This window comes from Leptonychotes weddellii, chromosome 15 (assembly GCF_054177405.1).
Source record: "Leptonychotes weddellii isolate Sample4059 chromosome 15, ASM5417740v2, whole genome shotgun sequence".
NCBI classification, from domain to species: Eukaryota; Metazoa; Chordata; class Mammalia; order Carnivora; family Phocidae; genus Leptonychotes; species Leptonychotes weddellii.
In genome coordinates, this window is record NC_138383.1 from 11829033 (window position 1) to 11849628 (window position 20596).

Genomic DNA, 20596 nt, shown 5'->3' on the forward strand with positions numbered 1-20596 from the left:
GAATGTGCATGCGGAAATGGGCACGAGTCGTCAGTGTTGTAGATCAGTGAATTTTCACAGAACAAATGCACGCAGGTCATGAAAGGGAAGGTTTCCGACACCCTAGATGCCCCCTCCCTTCCTGTCCCACAGCGACTCCCCACCCCTTAGGATAAGCAGCGTCCCTGCTCGTAACTGCAGGGATTGGCCTGGTCTGTTTTGAACTTGGCACAAATACAGTCTTGTGGCGGATGCTCCCCGGGCCTGGCTTCTTTCACCCAACATGGTGATCGCGGCATTTCTCCATATCTGTGTGTGTGTGTGTGTGTGTGTGTGTGCGCGTGCGCATGCATGTGCACTTCCGTCTTCCATCCGCCCACGTAGCATTCCACCGTGTGATCACACCAGAGTTTATTTATTCATGCTACTGCTGGTGGGCCTTTGGGTTGTTTCCGCTTTGGTTTGGGGCTGTTCCAAATAGAACTGCCCTGAAACTTCCAGGTTTTGTGTTTTGGGAAACATATGAGCTCATTTCTATGGAGGAGATACCAAGGAATAAAAATGACTGGGTCCTGACCTGGTTAGTTTTTAATCGTGAAGCTTTAGGCCGCAAAATTATCGTCAGACCCAGTGGGATGGAGTGTAAGACACTCCTAACATTTTCTGGCGAGTTTGATTATGTGGGATGTGCTTATCAGGTGTCTTCCAAGGGCAACGCACTGTTTACATACATAAATAGGGAGAGCGGGGCCCTCCTGTGTTCGCCTCTGTCTCCCGCAGTAGACACATGGGAATTAACTAGTCACCTGCTGGTCACGACATTTATTTTTCTAACCCATATGTCTTTTGATTAATACATTTTGGTCCGGGCAATAAATAGGCATATGATGTTTGTGATTAGCATCACAGGAGATACACACACAAGTTTTAGTGATTGCCTACCTTTTCACATACATATTTTTTGTAGACCTACAGAGTGGCTGCTCTAACACAGTGTAGGAAGACTGCTGGTTAAATTCTTAGGTTTGGCTCTGGGGCCAGATTGCTTGCCTGTGTCCTTTATCATAAAAACCGCTACAGAAAGACCCATACTGGGCGCCTGGGTGGCTCAGTTGGTTAAGCGACTGCCTTCGGCTCAGGTCATGATCCCAGGGTCCTGGGATCGAGTCCCACATTGAGCTCCCGGCTTAGCGGGGAGTCTGCTTCTCCCTCTCCCACTCCCCCTGCTTGTGTTCCTGCTCTCGCTGTCTCTGTCTCTGTCAAATAAATAAATAAAATCTTAAAAAAAAAAAAAAAGACCCATACTGTCAGCACTGTATTTGTGAGTTGGGGTCACTCTGTGCAAGCCACTGATTTCTCGGGGTGCTCCCCAGGGGGGCATCCGTGCAGTCAGGGCTCCTAGCAGAAGTAGCAAAGGTGCGGAACTACCACCCAGCATTCTCTTTTTCTCCTACTTTTAGTGTGTGGGGCGGGGGAGGGAGGGTCTTTTTTCCTCTTTATTGAGGTATAATTGACAAATGAAATTGCAATGTGTTTAAAATGTGCCACGTGATGGTTGGACACGAATTACATTGTGGAAGAGTCCCACAATCGAGTAGACACGTCTGGCACCTCACACAGTTACCTTTTGTCTTTTGGGGGGAGAACACTGATGTTCTACTCTCTCAGCACATTTCAGTTACACGATACCATGTCGTGACCTCTGGTCCCCACATCACACATTGTACCCTCTTTCTGCTGCTCTCTAGCTGATGACCAAACACCCAGGCAAGCGGCTGGGTTGCGGGCCGGAGGGGGAGAGAGACGTGCGGGAACATGCCTTCTTCCGAAGGATCGACTGGGAGAAGCTGGAGAACAGGGAGATCCAGCCGCCCTTCAAGCCCAAAGTGGTGAGTAGGGGACGTGGCCTGCTCCTGAGCCCCATGTTCCTGAATCCCAGAGGGGTCCTGCTCCCCCTTACTCTAGAGAGAGGAGGCCGGTGACTCCCAGCATCTGCAGGGTGGAAGAACATGGCCAGGCACCAGCCTCACCTTCAGTCTGTGGTCTGAGCCCCCGGAATTCCTGCTGACTTTCAGAGTCAGCACAGACCAGCCAGGGATGGGGGGCCTGTGCCCACCAGCCAGGGGGCTGCAGAGTGCCCCCCAGAACTGAGAGAGTGCCAGGGTGCGTCGGCTGTGGGGATCGGGCTTCGTGGACTCACGGGCCTGGCGGGACTGTGATCCCTGCTCTGGGTCGACGGGACGTCTCGTCGGTGTCCGGCTCTCCTGGGTTTGCTTTGCTCCTGAAGCCTAACTCGGTCTCAGCTGGCTCTTCTGCAGGCCCTGGCTGCGCTTCCCACATTGGCCACGGCCCCTGCTGCCAGGAGTGCGGGTCGGGCCCCCCCCACGCCTGTTCTGGCTTCGCCCCCTTTGTTGAGACTCCTCCCATGTGACCCGCATTTTTTCCGTTAATTTCACAAACACTATGCACCAGGCCCTGTTCTTTACAAATTGGCTCATTTAACCCTCTCAACAACGCTGCTCAGTGGGTCAACTAAGGCACAGAGAGGCTGAGTATCTTGCCTGAAGACACGCAGCTGGTAGGTGGTGTTCTGGCCCTGGGATCTGTGTCCTTACCCCATGACACCCATCGCTCCATCTCAGTGACTGCCGTCTGCCCGGCTTCTGACTGTTGGTGGCAACCAGCATTGGCCTTTCTTAACGTTTCTATCTCTAGAGGTAAACTGAGAGTCTTTAAGACATCGGGCTCCTCACTCACGCCACCTGCCACTTCACGGTGCTTCCCGGAGAGTCCGCTTTCCCCCGGATCCCATCTCTGGGGGCCAGTGGACCGTGCCTTCCAGCTCGGCCGCCCTCTCTGGGTGGTGCCCATGCTGCCCCCGCCCCCGAGGCCACAGCGAGAGCAGTTCTGGCCCACGGTCTGTCTGAGAAGCACCCACACCTGTCTCCCCCAGCAGGTGCTTATGAGCAGGCAAAAGGGACCCTCCTGGGGCGGCCGGGAGTGCCTGGCCGGTCGGCACAAGCTTTGCTCTTAGAGCAGTAACCTCCCATCAGATATGCAAATATGCTTATGTGTCCTCTACTGAAAGAATAAAACTGCTGGTGGGGAGACCACTTCTACTCTTCCAAGGTATTCTTAGCACCAACTGAAAAAAAAAACTAAAATGAATCAGGCCAGTTGACTCCCTCCTGAATCATCATGTGCAGCAGGACCCTTGTATGTCTGCACCCCACCTTCCCTCAGCCGGTCCCCGACTCAGGGGGTTTTCACAGGATCCTTCCCGTCAGTGTACAAAGCCTGGTTTGGAGGAGGGCTGGGGGCGTGAAGGCAGTGATAATACTGCAGACAGTCTCAGAACATTCTATGAGGGATTTTCTTCTTCCCCGTCCTATTTAGCCTTCTTAAAATATGAAAGGCACACAGTAGCCTCTTACAGCTCAGTTTCTGTAGAGGACCAGCAGTGATAATGCGCTGACCCTGCTTTAGGTGTGAAGCAAAATACAGGTACTTGTCAGTCACTTTCCAGAAAGGGACGAGATGGAACAAAGTCAACCACAGGACACCTCTCCTTCTATGTGTCCCCATCTCATCTTCCGAAGAGATTGTTTGCATGCTCACCCGCCTTCTGTGGACACCGCGGCCCTAAATTCAGATGTAGTGGAACGAGAGGGTGACTCGGGTGCAGGAGCCCGGAATCTGACTGCGCTGTTCCCCGGGGGCCGTGGAAATCACCGGAAGCCGAGTCCTAACCGCGGCGGGCAGTTGAGCCATGAGCAGCGGCGCGTGCGTGTTTATTTATTCCTGGAGTCCTGCTGTTTGTGTTTTTAGCTGAGCAAGAACTAGAATGAAACGAAAGAAGAGAGGGCGTCTGCCTCACAGCAGCCGCTGAACTCCAACACAGAAGCCAGAACCGCGGAGCACGGCCGGACCGCCGAAGCTTGCGTGCAAAGGTCCTGCTTGGCAAGAGCTGTGGCCAGAGGGAAAGGGGGGATGTCCCCTGCTCACAGGGAGCCTTCCCAGGCCGGAGCCCGTGTCCCGCTGGGAGAAGCTGGAAAACGCACCCATGGGCAGCGGAGGGGACAGCAGGGGATGCAACGCGGTGCCGGGGTCAGGGGCGAGCAGCCGCAGGAGTGAGCGGCAGACTTTCTGTCCCAGGGCCGAAGAGCGTCAAGGGCAGAGAGGTCGACCGGAAAGTTCTGGCCCCCCGGGAGAGCTCGGTGTCCCCCAGTGCCTCCGCCACGCCGCCTGCAGAGCAGCAGAGTTTGGCCCCTAATCCCAGCTGAAGGGGGCATCTCCACCGCCTCCTGGACATCATTCTGTCCCCGAGGTGCCACGCTGGAGCGGAGCCACCCCACGCCAGGGACAGTCCGGGCAGCGGGAGAGCACGTTTCCAACAGCGCAAAGCAGTCTCGGTCCGGCCGTGACCGAGGCCGCACGCGATACGCCAGTTATCAGTGCAGCCGCCATTCCAGGGGTTCTGTGATGTTTCCCCGCTTCCTCAGTGAAAAATGTAGCGCTCTGAGCCAGGGCTAATTAAAAAGCCAAAAGAGTGGACAGATAAAACCCAGAGCTGAGTATTGTTCCATGGGCAGTTCTGTCGTTTCAAAGGGGAGACGGAGCAATATGTCCTCGCCGTCACCTGCCGCCAGAGGCTTGGACCCCCGTGGGCTCCAGACCCCTCCCGGGGAGCACCTCCCCTCTGAGCGGAGCCCAGAGCCCTGGCTGGCGAAGCTGGTCTGCCTTGGAGAAGTTTGCTCGAGGCTTTTTCAGCAGGTGCCATGAGTCCATTTCCCTGAGATTCAGCGGCTGAGAGGACCATTTCCTCCCAGCGCCCAGGAAATCAAGCCTTTGGTCCTTGCAAATGCCAGCAGGAAGGCTTTAAGCACCCCCAGCTATCTGCAGGGTGCTTCTAGAGATCACGTTTGTGCTCGTCAGCTCTGGAGTCTCCTCTTGCCTTTATTTTTTAATTTGCTTTTGGAGCTCCAATGAAAGCGGACTCCAAAATCACGAGCTTCCTTGAGAGAGTAGAGGTAAGTCCCAGAGCTTATCCAGAGGAACCAGGGTTCCCATTGTGTCCTGTCTTTTTTTCTTTTTCTTTTTCTTTTTTTTTTTTTTAATTTTCCTGCCTCCCAAGTGACATCACTGAAGCTAGACCAGAGGGCCACAGAAAATGTGAAATTCCACTGCCAAAGACATTTCGTGATGCACAAATCCATCAGGAGGCTCCGCACAGAATTTTCCACCTCACAGTGATGGTGAGGTCAGGCCCTGCAGTGCAACCGCGGCCTGGATTCGGTTTGGAGTCACTCACAACGGAAAGTGGAGAGAGGAAAGTGGCCAGCGTCAGGTGTGTGGGACTGTGGCCGTCTCCCCTGACGGTGGCGAGTCTGGAGGCTCAGAGGTGCACATCCCAGACACAAGTGGCAGCCCCAAGAAGAGCCTGCAGGAAGCAAGAACCAGCCCCCAGGCAGCCCGTGGTGGGGGAGTCCAGTCCTGGCAGAGCCATGTCCCCAAAAGGCTGCCATGTGCAATTGTGAAGGGGAGGATGGTTTTCTAGAAGATGGGGCAATCAGTTATGTACTGGTTGGTTATGTAAAACAAAACAAAAACAAAAACAGCTGTGTTATGGTCTCCTGGAGAGGAGCTCTCTCTCTCTCTCATAACTCTCTCTCCTTCTTTATGGAAAAAAAAGCACACTGCGAGCTGGTTTCCTTTTTCTCTCAAAGAAAACACAACAGTGGAAGAGCCTCTGTTCCACAGACCAAGGACCCTCAGCTCAGCATTTGGCTAATGTTCTGAACAACAAGCCTGAGTCTTCAAAGAGGCTTATTAATGTTCAGAAGATTCCATGTCATAAAGTACCTTTTTTTTATTATTATTTTTAAGGTTAAGGAAGATGTCACTCCTAAAAAGGTTGATGTTCAGTTGCTGAGGGAGGAATGCAAGGGGCCAAGCTGCCTCCCTCAGCATCAGGTACATAGGAGGTTTCCGTGGAAAAAGATGGCACAGCCAAGCCCACTTGACCCTGCATCTTGAGAACCCAGGGAGGGAAGGAGAGCTCATTCTTTCTGCTTTGCCTGAAAAATCAAAGGCTGAGTATGCCCTTCGAGGCACACATGAGCCTAAGACTCTGATCCAGTGTCGCTTTGAATTTTGTAGGCTTTTACCCTGATTTATTATTCATGTGAATAAAATGCCTGAGAACAGCCTTCAAGTTCCCATTCATCCTGCCCATAATAAATAACAGTTTATACAAACATCAGAAGTGGAAAGTTAATTGGTTTTTTTCCTTTTTTGAATTCTATCCATTGGCACCAAAGAGCAGAATAACTGGTTCACAGGCAAGCCAAAAACCTTCACGATACTTAAGTGGTTATTAGAGAGAGAGAGATTAATCTATAAAGTTAACACCGCGAAATATATTCCTGAGTTGATAAATGAGCAGAGCACTCTGGAAATAGGCTTATCTGTCACAGGGAGCCTTTCTGGGGAAATTACTGTCCTCATTTTATCAAAAAGAGAGGGGGGAAGAAATGACTTTTATCAGGACATTGTCATCCTTGCGGCAAGAGCCAGAGAGAACAGGAACAGTGGGTACAAGTGCCACGGTGGTGAGATTGCATGGTCAAGTTCATTTTCCCAGTCACCCCGAAATTCTTTACAGGTGTATCTCAGGGAGGCTGCGGGTTTGGTTCCAGACGGCCACGACGAAGTGCATGCCGCAGTAAAGCGAGGCAATGAATTTGGGGGTGTCCCGATGCATCTAAAAGTTATGTTTACACTATCCTGTAGTCTACTAAGTGTGCACTAGCATTGTATCTTAAAAAAAAAAAAACAACAAAAAAAAAGGCATTTACCTTCATTTAAAAATACTTTGTTGCTAAAAAATGCTAACCATCATCTGAGCTTTTAGTGAGTTCTATTGATCACAGATCACCCTAACAAATATAATAATGAAGATGTTTGAAATATTGTGAGAATTACCAAAACGTGGCCTAGAGACAGGAAGTGAACAAATGCAGTTGGAAAAAATAGTGCCATTGGACTTGCTTGATCCCAGATTGCCACAGACTTCCGATTTATAAAAAACACAGGGTCTGCGGAGTGCAGTAAAGCAAAAGGCATTTCGCAGTGTCATTAGCTTGTCTAGAAAGTTTGATGCTGGTGTAATTATCAAAGTCAGTGCAGTGTGCCTTTTTAATTTTTGAAAAAATTTAATTTTGAAATAACATCTAATTTCAGTGTTGCAGAAGAGTTGCAAAAATAACATAAAGAATTGCTACATTCGCTTTACCCAGATTCCCTAAATGTTAACATTTTAGCACATTTGCTTTATCAGTTTTTCTCTACATCGTTGTGTGCCTGTGTGCAGACACACACACAGGTGGGGTTTCGTTGTTGTTGTTGTTTTCGAACCAATTGAATGTAAGTTGCAAAGGTGATGCCTCTTTACACCTACCTGTTCCGTGTGTCTTGCCTCAAACCAAGGACATCTCATGGTACTGCTCTTCTTAAGAATCACTCTGAAAAGGTCATTCTACAGAGCGGCGGCCATCCAGGTAGAAGGAGGAGGGTCCTGGAGCGCTGGTCTGAGTGTTCAGTGCCGTAGGCAGCCTTGGGCTGCAGGTAATCGTCCTCTTGGGTAGCAGGTAGGTTCATTCTCTTGGCCGTTCAGTGGTGCCAGGAACTGACAAAAGTGAGAGATTCTCAAGACTCAGGGCGCTCCACCAACATGTGAACACTAACCAACCTTTGGAGACTGGAGTCTGCCACCTCATGGTGTACTCGGGTGTGATCTGTGCATTTAAACCAGCATAAGCCAGCTTCTACTTGGTTGATGAGAGGCAAGAAGTCTGCCTATTCTTTGACAACTACTCTCCCAAATGGTCTTTTTTAAAAAAAATTAAAAAAAAAAAAGTATTTATTTATTTATTTGAGAGAGAGAGAGCGCACAAGCAAGGGGAGTGGGAGAGGGAGAAGCAGACTCCCCACTGAGCAGGGAGCCCGATGTGGGACTCGATCCCAGAACCCTGGGATCATGACCTGAGCCAAAGGCAGATGCTTCACCAACTGAGCCACCCAGGTGCCCCGAATGCTCTTCTGCTTGAAAGAGAAATGGGAAGATATGAGACATTTAAAATAATAATCAAGATAAATAAGTAGCTCTGTTGCAAGCCTCAGGGAGCTTCAGTGGTGAGGGACGAGGTACATGCACAGCCCATGTGCCTCACGGCGTGTGAACTGACAGGCTCCCGCTGTCTGAAGTGAAGGTCTCCAACACCGATGGTCATTACACCAACTTGTTTTGGAAAAGGAGCCTTGAATCCTCCAAAGCTGGCCATCGGTATAAAGACAGACCAAATGGAGTGCATGTTTCTATTACATAGAATACAGCCCGGGATGAGCCAGGACCGTTCCCTCCTAGACACGTGGCTCTGACACCTACAAGAATCCACTTGGTTAATGTGTGGCTTGTAGCCTGAGTCTGTCAACAAACCCATCAATAGAACCAGCTCGCTCTGGACCAGCACTGGCCCTTTCGGAGGTGTCCCCTAGTGCTCGCTTCGGCAACACATATACTAAAATTGGAATGATCCGGAGAAGATTTAGCATGGCCCCTGCGCAAGGATGACACGCAGATTCCCGAGATGTGCTCTGAGGCAAGAGATCAGTGAACAGTGTTTAATTTTGTTTGAGAAACGAAAACCTGTCTCCAGTCTCTCACCACAGGTAGTGTTGGCAGGAGGTGAAGGAGGTCCTAATCCCTTTTTAAAAAGTCATTATTAAAATACTAGCTCTGTGTGGTGAGATAGGTAAGCAAGTAAAGATGGATACAAAATGACAAGATGTTATCTCCCCCGCCCCAACCACTGGTCCCGCTATTTGCTCTCTCTTCTGTAAGCTTCTGGAAAGCTGTGAGCGTGTGTGATCAGACCCACAGCGAGGTTGTAGCATGTGTTCCATAGTTCACCTTGCACCTTTCACCCGGCAATATATCTGGGAGACGTTTCCACGTGAGACCATGTGGGTCTGTGGCATCCTTTACATGGGCCATTTTGATTCTAAAGTTCCCAGGACCGGCACTGACTCTTTTCCAAATACTCTCCTCTGTCCGTTCTTATTCTCCAGACTTTCTGTACCAAAATGCACTGGCTGCAGTGGGCATCCAGGCCTTCGGTGAGCACATTTCCAGATCCTTGAGTGACTAAGTGGGCAAACTAACCCCATTTTGTAACCCTAAGCGTGTGCTCCTGCTTGTGTTGGGTCATGCACGGAAGACCATTCCCTAAGCATGCTGATCTTAGAAAGGGCTGCTGCCTGGGGCCTTAGGCCCCTCACTGGATGGTCCCATGGTGTGGACATGACCTCCCAAGAGGCTCAAGGCAGAATATTCCCGTTCATTTCTGCTGCTGGTTATTGAGCTAAATGAAGTCAGCGCACAACCGCGAGTCAGAAAGCCGTGCACAGATGTCAGCAGGGTTCCTACTAACACTGCACTAGGACCACCACACAGTGGGACTGAAATACGGGGTCCCCTGAGATGAAGCAGGTCCTGCTACATCTGGCAATAGCCAGAGACATTTCCCACCTCTATAAGTTTCCTTTCTCCTTCATCTTGCAACATGCCTTTACTCTCACTTGGTTCCACGCTCTGCCTGCTCCTCTGGGTTTGGTTTGGTTTTGCTTTGTAATGGCAATGTTTTCGAGCTACTCATACTCACCCTAATTCCCATACCAGTGACCATGGGGTTATATTCTACATGACTGAGACACCAAGGTAAAGGACAGGATTGAGACCAACACATGTATTGTGCATTCTCGGTGGCCTCTCCCAGGTAAGAACCGTGAGAAGCCGACTTGCGCGGGGCAGGCTGTCTCTCCCCCACAGCCCTTAGACAGGGTGTGCAGGGTGGCCAGTGGACCGTGTACTGCCCAGGGCCCTGGATGGGGAGTGCTGTGATCCCAAAGTCCACCTGGAGTCTGCATCTTCCTATGTTTTGTCCCATCTTTACCATGCCTGATTTCTCCTAGGTTCATTTTATTAATTGATGAGTTTACCAAATGGGTAGGAATGTCAAAACAACAAAGGACGTATGTCCCGAATCCAGAGCTAAGTAAGGCAGGTAGATTATTAATAGTGTTCATTCATCCCTCACATGTTAATCCCATGCCTTTTACATGCTGGGTATGCGTTATGCCTTAGGTCGTATCATGCCTGATCGTTTAGAAGGGATTGCACACATTCTCAGTCCTTTGATCCCCACAGTAGCCTTGGAAGTTGGACGTTCACATCCCCATTTTATCTTTACAAAGAGGTGCGGTGAGTTTCCAAAGGCTGTACCCTGGACTTTTGACCTCTGATGGGTCGTTCACCCCACTGTACCTCCCATTTTCCCTCGGGTGTCTGCTCTCAGGGAGTACCAGAGGAACTTTTCTGGGCTTACACACTGGCCCAGCCAGGTTTGGGCTGCCCCCTGCTGCCCTCCTCTCTTCCATCTTTGTCCCACACCAGTTATGTGGTGCTTTGCATCCCAGATGGCAAAAGCCTCCCTTGGTGACAGGTGTGGGTGGCCTTTGGATGTGAAGAAAGTGTATGCCCCGCCAAGGGGTTTTGCTCTCAAGTAGCAAATGCTGCCTGCAGCTGCAGGTGGCCTAGAGCTCTGAGGCCATGGCCAACCCAAGCCTGCCTGTTGTCCCACACTGCGGTGGAGGCTGCCCTCCTGGTGACCATGGTAATAGCCTTCTTGAATCATCCCGGAGGTAGGTTGAGAGGATGTCTGGAGTCTGGCCAGCCTCATTCTTCACCCCCACCATCGCTCGCTCACTCACTCACACGTACCACCCGGTGCCCCCTGAACCCTTCAGTCTCTGTGTCTCTTCTTGCTCCCTCTCACATCCAAGATGGCGCCCGAGTCCCACCGCCCACAAGACGATTATTATGAGTAAGGTTGGCCCACAGACAGCAGGAAGAATCTTTTCTATGTTTAAAATATAACAGCTTGTTGAAAGCTTTATCTTGTCCCTTCACTTCAGTGAATCGGTTGAAAGAAAGGCTTTCCTTTGCTGGAATGTGATTTCTCTCTCCTTAGGATCAGGGAACATTCCAGAGCAAGTTAGAGTGGGAAGGAAAAGGAAGAGGCTTCTGGTAGTGAGCAGTTCTGAGACCAGCAGTCCTCCTCCCGTGCGGTGTGATCGGCTTGGACTGGCCTGGTCTCTGCGAGCCCCCTTAGTCTGGGCCGGCAGCCCGCACAGCACAAGGCCTGAAGCAGCGAGGGTTTCTGCCCCGTGTGTTACCACATTTAGCTTCACAAGCTGTGGCAGCCTTTAAGAGTAACCCTCCCCAGGACAGCAGTTTTAGAATTTCATGTCCTTGAGCATCCAGCCCCATCCCCAGGCTTCTCGGTGCTGATGTGTATGTGGTCCCCTTTTTAGATCTTGGGGACTCTTCTTCTAGTTTTTTGTTGATTCATTTGGCAGTTAAGCCATGGCTTTTGGAACTTCCCATTAGAAGATGATCTGTGAATGCCCTAAAGATGGTACCCAAAGAAAAGGTCAGACCTGTGCCAGAACAGTTCAACAAATCTAGGATTAGATGGTTGGAGACACATTTTGCCTTGGCTCATCTTCCTCTTCCTTTTAGAGACTTCGCCTTTTACTTTTCCCAGAAGTTCCTTCTTGCTCATCTTTGCATGTTTAGTGAATAGCAAAAGAAATGCAAATGATCTCTTTCTAAGGGAGCAAATATCCCACCCTCTGGGAGCACCTACAGTGCACTTGAAGTGCACTTGAAATCTTCCAGGCCCTGGGCATTGATCAACCAAGTTCCCAAAGGACATCCTCCTCAAATACAACTGCACCATCTCACTTGCGGGAGGCAGGGCCCGCATGACGAGCAGGGCCAATAGGATGGCCTCCATAGAGAGGCTGTCAGGGCCCCATACAATCCCCTGGTATGGACTCTCCCCGATTAGGAGTGGGTGGTCGCTCATGAAAATGAAGGCACCCCCAGAAAGGGAAGCTGTCATTTATGAAAGACCTTACTTTTGAACTCACCACGTGCCTTAGGAGTAGGGTGGGAAAAGCCTAGTGAAGCTAGATTCTCAAGGAAACCTTCTAGAAGATGGGAAAGATGTAAAAGAGGAAGTGGGAATACGGTCTGTGAGACTAAACTGGCCTTACAAAAATAACAGCAATCCTTGTGCTCTCACTGCATGCTGGGGTCTATGCGAAACACTGCACCCTTAACCCTCATAGCAGCCCAGGGAGGGGGCATGGGTCTTCTGCCCCCTTTACACTCGAGGGAGTGGGATGGACCCCCTCGCCCCCCCCTTTACAGTGTACCTAGAGATATCCTCTGTTAAAGATCCAGGGATGCCTGGGTAGTGTAAAGTTGTGCTAACTCGGCATTGGTTCAGGTCACCCTATGATACCAGCAGGTAGAAGGGTGATCATTTGCAACATGTAGAATACCATGTGATTTGTATCACCTGGGGACTTCAACATGCCACAACCCTCCTGAGCGGCTGAGAAAGTGAGGACACCCCTTCCCCCCGATTTGGGGCCAGGCTCCCAAGCAGTGCTGTGCATGCTGCTGCCCTGTTTCTCAGAGCCTCTAACAGGGCAGCTCTGCCTGCAGCCCTGTCTGTGTTGAGTGCCCCAGTGGACCCAGAGGAGAGGAATATCTAAGACAGATTGGAGACTGCTCTCCCTTGCTTGGGGCACCCAAGCAAAACCCCTCCAGCCTGAGACCACCTGCGAGGGAACTCCGTATCGACCTGCCAGTGACCAGATAGATCTAGATATGCTGAAGCCCAGCCGGGCCCCAGGGTGAATGTCCCAACCTTACCACCACCCCTACTTCAATATTGGTACCCAAAGGAAGATCAGAGACTGAGGTTTTTAGAACTTTCCGGTTGCAAGAATAACGCAGCTTTTACTTTATTACAATTATGGTTGCAAAGAACCACATGTGGGACAGAAATCTCAACCTCTCGGTTCAGAGGTCGCTGTCTGCATTCGCACCCAACATCCTGGCCTTTCAACGTGGACGGTGACTGGTGGCCCCGTGAGTGTGGCATCATGCCCGTAGCCCGCTTGCTCTGTGAAGTGGAAGTGACATAAAACAGGCTGTGTCCTTGCTGCTGCCTTTACTATCAGCAGTGCCTCTCCACGGAGGGGTTCGGTTCCAAGGGCAATTGAGGGTTTACAACCGAGTGACTGCGTTATTGTTTGCTGTGGCTGGCTTTGGAATCCAGTAGGTGTGCAGATTCTCCAGAATTCTTCCTGCCTCGACCAGTCCCAATTTCCCCAGGCCACGCTCTTCCCTGCAGAGCCCTCTCAGAGAGCTGCCCCCTGTGCTTTGCAATGATTACTAACCTTTCCTTCTTTTTCTCTCTTCTCCGCAGTGTGGCAAAGGTGCAGAAAACTTTGACAAGTTCTTCACGCGAGGGCAGCCTGTCTTAACACCACCTGATCAGCTGGTCATTGCTAACATAGACCAGTCTGATTTCGAGGGGTTCTCGTATGTCAACCCCCAATTTGTGCACCCCATCTTGCAGAGCGCAGTATGAAAGTCACCACTGAGAACCAACGCCTCCCCAGCCCCCAGCCCCTCAACAGTGGGAAGTGATCCTTAACCCTAAAATTTTAAGGCCATGGCCTTTTCTCTTGTTCCAGATCGGGGGGCCTGAAAATTTTAGGGTTATTAGTCCAAATGTGAGTAACTGTTTAGGGTCTCTCTCTTACAACCAAGAACATTATCTTAGTGGAAGATGGTATAATGTACAGTGTCCAGTTTAATTATGTAGAAGTCATATCTGCCTGTAGGTTAACCCTTCCTAGAAAGCAAACAAACTCTCCCCCTTTTTTGGTACGATTTGATATATTTTCCTTATCCCTCTGTCAATTTCCACCATTGGGATCCCCCAACCAGAGATGTTAAAATGAACCTGACCCGGGGCCAGTGACTCTCCCCGTGAGACATCTTTGGAACAAAAGAACGGGGAGCCCAGTATGTGAGCCAGGTGGGGGGTGGGGGAGGCTTTGAAATACCCGCTGCTTCTGTTCTCTGCCTCAGTGGAAACAGTCCCTAGAATTCAAGAGGCCGAGATGAATCATGTCCCCACCAGTGAGTCATTTGCAAGCTCACTGTTACCAGACGTTGACAGTCTTAACCCAGTCATGGTCCAGTGATTACTGGTCTTCAAAAAGAGAGTGAACCTCAGATGAACGTTGGGTGAACCTGTCAACTCCCCTATTTGGTTGATAATTATCTTAATACTTGCATTTCTTTTTAAGAGGCCAAATCTTCTAAGGACTTTGCTAAATGAGCATGTGAAATCATTTCAGATCAAGGATAAACCAGTGTGTATGTATGTTCATTTTAATCTCTGGGAGATTATTCTGTGATCCAGGGTGCCATCAGCAATCATGCCACTACTCACGAGTGTTGTTAGCCAACCCCCACCCTCCAACCAATATTTTGCTACCTACTTCCTCAGAAGCTGAAGTGTACGCCCCATCCCCTTTTGTACTTATTTATTTACTAGGCTGCGGTGTTGTTCATGAGAGTACGGTGTACAGTAACTTAACAGAGTGTTAACTATAGCATAAGTCTCCATTGATCGATTTTCCTCCCATGTCCAGCCCTTGACATCTGCTGAGATGAAAACCAATACAGTTTGGGTCCCCATTTCCAGTTCATGTTGAATGACACACCTGAAGCTGTAGAATCAGGAAAACCTGGATGCACATCAGCTCAAAGATGTTTTATTGCTAGAAGGATTTTAATATGTTTTGCAAATGCATCATGCAATGAATTTTGCATGTTTATAATAAACCTTAATAACAAGTGAATCTATATTATTGATATAATCGTATCAAGTATAAAGAGAGTATTATAATAATTTTATAAGACACAATTGTGCTATATTTGTGAAGGCTCTTGTTTCTAATCTGCTTTTATGATTAAGCTTTCGCTTAATTCCTTGCTGCGTGCTTCCTCTCCCCTCACCCCCACCCCCCTGCACATTGGCACTGTATCGGATATATTAATTTTTTTATCGTAGATCTAATTTTGAAATGAATGGCTATTTTACATGATCAGTTAGGCTTATATATATATAAATATATATATAAATATTTGATTCTACCTGCAAACAAAAGTTTTTGTTTTCGGGGATTATTTCCGAGATGACACTCACTCTCTCCTAGCTCCTCAGCGCCATTTTCCACTCCTGTGCCACTCTTCCTCTTGGGGACAGCAGGAAGTGTTTGACTCCAGTCTACCTAGTATGTTTGTGTAGGTGTGATGTTGTCACAGCCCCTGGGCTGGACTTCGGTTTTTCCTTTTCAGCCTTGTTACTGTTAGTGACTCGGGGTGGGAGGGACAGGAAGACGCCCTTCCTGCTATGTGTGTGCGAACACACCAGAAGCACACTGTCCACCTTGCTGCCCCCGGAACGACTCGCCCTTTGCTCCAGCACATACAGACTTTGTGAGACAACCGTCCAGTCCAGCAGCCCCCCTGGGCACAGCCATCCCCTGGCACTATCCACAGACTCTTTAGAAGCTGCAGCTCTTCTTCCACCTGTTGCTAGAACCAGCCTTTCCAGTCTTGTGAGGAGCGCCTCCATGGTGAGACACCGTGCTGACGCAAGTTCCTCGATGAAGCCAGCCTCCGACGATAGAAAAAACACCCAACATGGAAGCAGTTATCAGGTCTTATGGGGCCGCTCTATTTCCCCTTGTGCCCCAAATGCGTCTCCCAGCTACGCGCCTCCTCATTTTTATTTTCTGGCTATTTGCCTGAAATTCATGTAACACACAACCACAGAAGGGTCTTTGAGTTTGAGAGGCCTGGTCCGCCCTGGGAACCCTTGATTAGGGGAAGAGATGGGGTAGGCAGTGGGTCAGCCCCAAAAAGAGCAACTTCCTCTGCATTCTTTTATGGGCTGTAGATGTCAGAACCCAGAAAGGGCCCCAGCACACCCAGGGCCACAGTCCTGCTGGTCAGTAGAAAAGGGACCAGTTTATGGAATTAGCCTAAGAAACAAAACAGACGGTCACCCTGCCCCTGGATGGAGCAGCAGCAGGACGGAAACACCCCCCCCCCACCCCAGCCCGCAGCAAGCCCCAGGCAGTGAGGAAAGCCTCAGAAAAGAACACATGGGGGGTTCCGGACCGTTGGTTCCCAAGCCCCATGCCACCTGCTTGTTTCTGAGCCAGCCACAGTCTCAGGCTTTCCCTCACCCAGCCAACACATTTCCAAATTATTCATAATTCTCCAGGAAACATATTCAGCATCTCAGCTGGCTTGTGTTCTTTCAGAATGTGTGGCAGAGTTTTAAAAGAAAATCTCTTGGCTGTGGGGCCCTGCGCTCAGCCTGAGGGACAGAAGGCTTGAGGCCAAACTTGGGGGGAAGACAGTAAACCTCAGGACCTGCTGAAGTATCACTGTGATGTGCCCTGTTTGGTGCATGGCTTTGTACCAGATTCAGATAAAGGCTAATGTTGTAAAGGTCTGAGCGGCCCAGGATGGTTATTTCTGAAAGAATAAACGGTGTAGGTGACCATGACCAACTGTTAGGCCAGCTTACAAAAGCAGCGATCTATACAGTTCTCTGGTGCAGTCCCACTTCGTGGGCATTGTGTGAAAACCACAGGGAAGCTGTCAGCTGGAATGAGGAGAACACCTGAACTCTTGAAGTTCAGCCCCCAAGTGCTGCCCATATCACTGGGGCCTGTGGAGGTCCAGGGCCCAGGCAGCATCTAGCACAGTCTGCTTCTCTGCCAGACTCTGTGGCCCGAGACTCTGAAGGGCCATTCATGTTGGCTTGCATTCTTTTCTCTTGGACGGTGGGGGCTACTCAGCAGCAGAACTTGGCTCTGAGGCTGCAGGCCAATGGGTTGGCAGCCCCTCTCTTGGCATCTTGTCTAAAGAGGCTAGATGCTCAGTTTCGATGGGAGTATCTAGAGTGCGCAGCCAGGTATAGCCCTCAGAGGTTAATGGGCAGTTCACTAAAGGCAGGAACTAATTCAAAAGGCAGTGGTTGCTTTTCACACCTGCTTCTCTTTGATCCCCACGACCTGGTGCCAGTGAATGCAGAGTCTCCGTCTGTTTTGTCTTATGAGATGTGTCAGGCTTTCTTATGAGGAATGTTGGCCGAAAATCAGAGCGTTTAGGGCACTTTGGAAACTTGACCTGAGATGGTCGGTTGAAAGGTGATGAAAGAACACAGTTGAGACAACCAGCCAAGGGTTGTGGAGCACCTCTCTGAGCTGCAATCCTCAGCAGAGTGAGCTGACGAGCTGACGTACTTGCTGGAACGAGGGTGTAGACCCAAGAGAGCTACCCGTCGGTGTTCAGAGAGGGGAGAGGTCGGTGGAGGCTGAGGTCTATAAGGCGTTTAAAGAAGAGCAGGGATTGAGTGTATCCGGAAGGATGCTTGCAGGAGGAAGAAGGTAGGAGGGTGTGGAAGGAAGGAGAGGGCACCTCGGGAAGGAAGCTACTGCCTTTCCAGTGGTTTTGCATCGTTGATTGTTGGTGCATTTGATATCCACCTCCTGCTGGTCCCTGAGAGCAAGTTTGTTGCCAGGAACACAGTCTAGTCCTCCTCAAAAAGCATCCCGTGAAGGCCAACCGCATCCTCAGCGGCCACTGGAAGCCCCCCTGCCCCTGCCTGCCTTGAGGTGGCTCACGGTTCTCTGGGCAGAGCCAAACCATCCAGCGTGCACCGGAAGCCAGTAGGTTCCCACCCGCCTTCCTCTGTGGCTTCCTGCCGGGAACGATGGCGGCCGGGGACGGATGGAGAAGTGGCGGAAGGAACTAACACTCCAGTCCCCACCTGATTGCCCTTAGTGGGAGAAATCTGGGTTTTTGCAGGGATTCATTTTCTCAGGACTGAAGAGGGAGAGAAAGTGAGAGTCTGATATTTTTAATGCCTCAGAAAGGCAACACCAACTGACAGTCACTTTCTCACTCTGGTCTTACGAAGTCACCTATTTCTTGTGTGTGCATATCACACCATTTCCTGCCTCTTTAAGCCCAGCAAGGGCAGGAGTGCCTGGTCCCCCACTGAGCACACTAGTCATCATCAGGAAGGAGACGCTGACCTGGGGACCCAAAGGATGATGGTCGTTAAGAGAGGAGCAGCGAGGCCAAGACAGTTAGTTCCAGTGAAGGAAAAGGGCACTCTGGTTCTTACTGACCACACGCTGAAGTGACAAGTGGGAAACTGTTTTTTAAAACCTTTTCCTTGAGTTGCTTGGGTTACATCTTATGGAATATACCAGACTGTAAACATGTCTGTCATTTCCCATTTGGGCCGATGAGACAAAATCTAGGGAATGCTGTATATTTCTGCTGCGGAAGATACAGAAACTTGGGGAAGGTTACCTGAGTTATAGTGAGTGAAGGCATCTAGAAATGGTGTCAACCACAATCCTGTTCATTTTCTAATGTCAGGGACTCTGGGAGGGTTAAAATCATGTATGACTAGGGCCCCTGTGCTTCTGATCTGCGTGATCAGGTGTCAGTTGATAATTGTGTAGGTCAAACTCAGTCATCAAACAGCCTTACAATGACCCTACACTAAGGCCCATAAGTTCCAAAGACCTTTTTTTAAACCTTAAGGAAGAAATTAGTTAATTCCAATAGAACAACAGTATACTGGGCTATTTGTACTTTTTTATAGAGAACTTTAATAACTCAATTCTCTTTTTAAAATAAATCTACTGACAATTTGATAAGATTCCAATCCCATGGAGCCTGTAGGAGAACTCAGCTGGGGTCAGCTAGAGCGCCCCTGACCTGCACTCCCACTGCAGGATTTCCTGATGCCAGTGGTATATGAAGTCCACATCAGAACAGCTGGAAATTCAGGTGGAACGTGTTGGCAGACTGATGCCGTCCATGTTTTTGAGGCACACTGGGGACAACCATCTAAGGTCTGGAAGCTTTTGGACCATAGGAAAGATAGCTTTATTTTCCCCTTCCAGATGCAGCCCTAGGATAGCATTCCCCTGGGGTCCCTGGGATCCCTTTCCTTGCTCTGTGAGGTTCTGTGACCACCTTTTGGCTTGGGAGGCATGGCACTTCCTCAGCTCTGTCTCCAGTCCCCACAGGTCCCCCAAGGCTCACACTCAGTGAAAATTCAGAGGTGCCCTATATATAAGGATTTTGTCCATTGGGCAATTCAGATATGCTTCAATATCCCCAAGAAAGAAGAGGCAGCAGCAAACACTCCCAAGGGCATCTGTCTCCAAATTCTCTCTTATGTGAGTAGACAGAACCCTACTTTTCAGAAACTGTCAAGTCTATAAGAACCTTTTTTTTTTTCTAAAATAAGACAAAAGGTGGCTTTGCATTTTCTGATTAAATAACTGTGTCTTTGTCTCCTCTGCTTAACTTTAGGAGTATTTATTCCTGTGATTGTTCATAGATTTTTGTTGATATTCTTCCTGGAAGAATGGGATTCTTAAGGGGATCAGTGGACTATTCAAAATCATCCATGAAGGAAGTTATTCTTTTGAGTCTAAATGGTCTGAAAATTCACCTCCTATCCCTTCTATCAGGGTCTTTCAGAATATCTTTTCTAGATGGTCAGAGACATTTGAATTCATTGCTTTTGCCCCATGAAAGAGAGAGAGAGAGAGAGAAAGTGTGTGTGTGTGTGTGTGTGTGTGTGAAGGACATGTCATGTTTAAATCATTCATTGGAAAACATCGTATAAGATCCCAAATCTGTACGGAGGAGGAAGATGAAGAGATGGAGGTTGAGGCTTTTCCTTCTGTATAATCACCTTCTGACAAAATGTAGAGGCCATTCAACTGTCCAGTAACATTTGGTTTAAAGCAGGCAAGATGGATGTATACATTACTGCGCTGCTTTCCTCAATTTGTATAACCTCTGATCTTTGTTTGCATGATATGCTTTGTTAGATACATTAATTGTAGTTTGGAAGCAAGTGTGTACGAATAAACATAATGATCGTCCCTCGGTGTCCTCGGTCTCGTTTGCTTCGTCTCTTTGTGGCATCGCAATTATTCAGCAGCTGTGCCACCAGCATTCCACTCGGGATCTTCTGTCCACGCGTGCCTCTCCGTTTAAGTTCACGCTGGTTTTTCTTAAAATGCTTTGTGCTTTGATTTGAAATCCCAGCAATTACCGGGATAAAGGAGCCTCAGCTCACTCCCTCGTTCCTGTATCAGCCCTTGACAGAGCGCCTGCTGGGGGCCGGGAGGTGGGCACAGGTGCCAGGAATGTGCTGGAGAAGGGGAGCGGGACACCGGGGTGGGGCTGCCTGCCGGGAGCTTCCGTTCTTCGCTCCCAAACGGTAGGGGACACAGCAACTGATGAGGACGCTGTCCATCCTGTTGGCCACGCTGTGCACCCGGCTCCGGGGCCGCCGCCGCTCCTGGCATCAACAGCCTTCAGCCTGGATTTATTTTATTCATAGGTGAAAAATTGGGGGTAATTTTTAAATGTGAAACAGGTAGGGAACATTCCAAAACATCCAGAGTCTTGACACTCAACACTCTTAGCCTCAAAAAAAAGTAAAAGCTCGGACGCCTGGGTGGCTCAGTTGGTTAAGCATCAAACTCTTGATTTCGGCTC

At 49.5% G+C, this 20596-nt stretch overlaps 1 protein-coding gene and 1 non-coding gene across 3 annotated transcripts in view; both read left to right on the forward strand.

The window, feature by feature from the left end:
- LOC115939587 (protein kinase C alpha type) overlaps positions 1-19974 on the forward strand; it is an 87799-nt gene extending 67825 nt beyond the window's left edge. The window contains exons 11-13 of one of the 2 annotated variants that reach the window (XM_081804651.1): positions 1728-1868; positions 9109-9156; positions 13386-19974. In XM_081804651.1, the coding sequence (XP_081660777.1) occupies positions 1728-1868; positions 9109-9156; positions 13386-13550 (354 nt within the window). In that variant the 3' untranslated portion in view covers positions 13551-19974. The remainder of the gene's footprint in view (positions 1-1727; positions 1869-9108; positions 9157-13385) is intronic. The other variant, XM_081804652.1, reaches the window with a different exon arrangement.
- Positions 8535-8642, forward strand: LOC115939589 (U6 spliceosomal RNA). The gene has a single exon (XR_004074368.1). It is a non-coding gene; the product is annotated as a U6 spliceosomal RNA (small nuclear RNA).
- Positions 19975-20596: the final 622 nt, after the last annotated feature.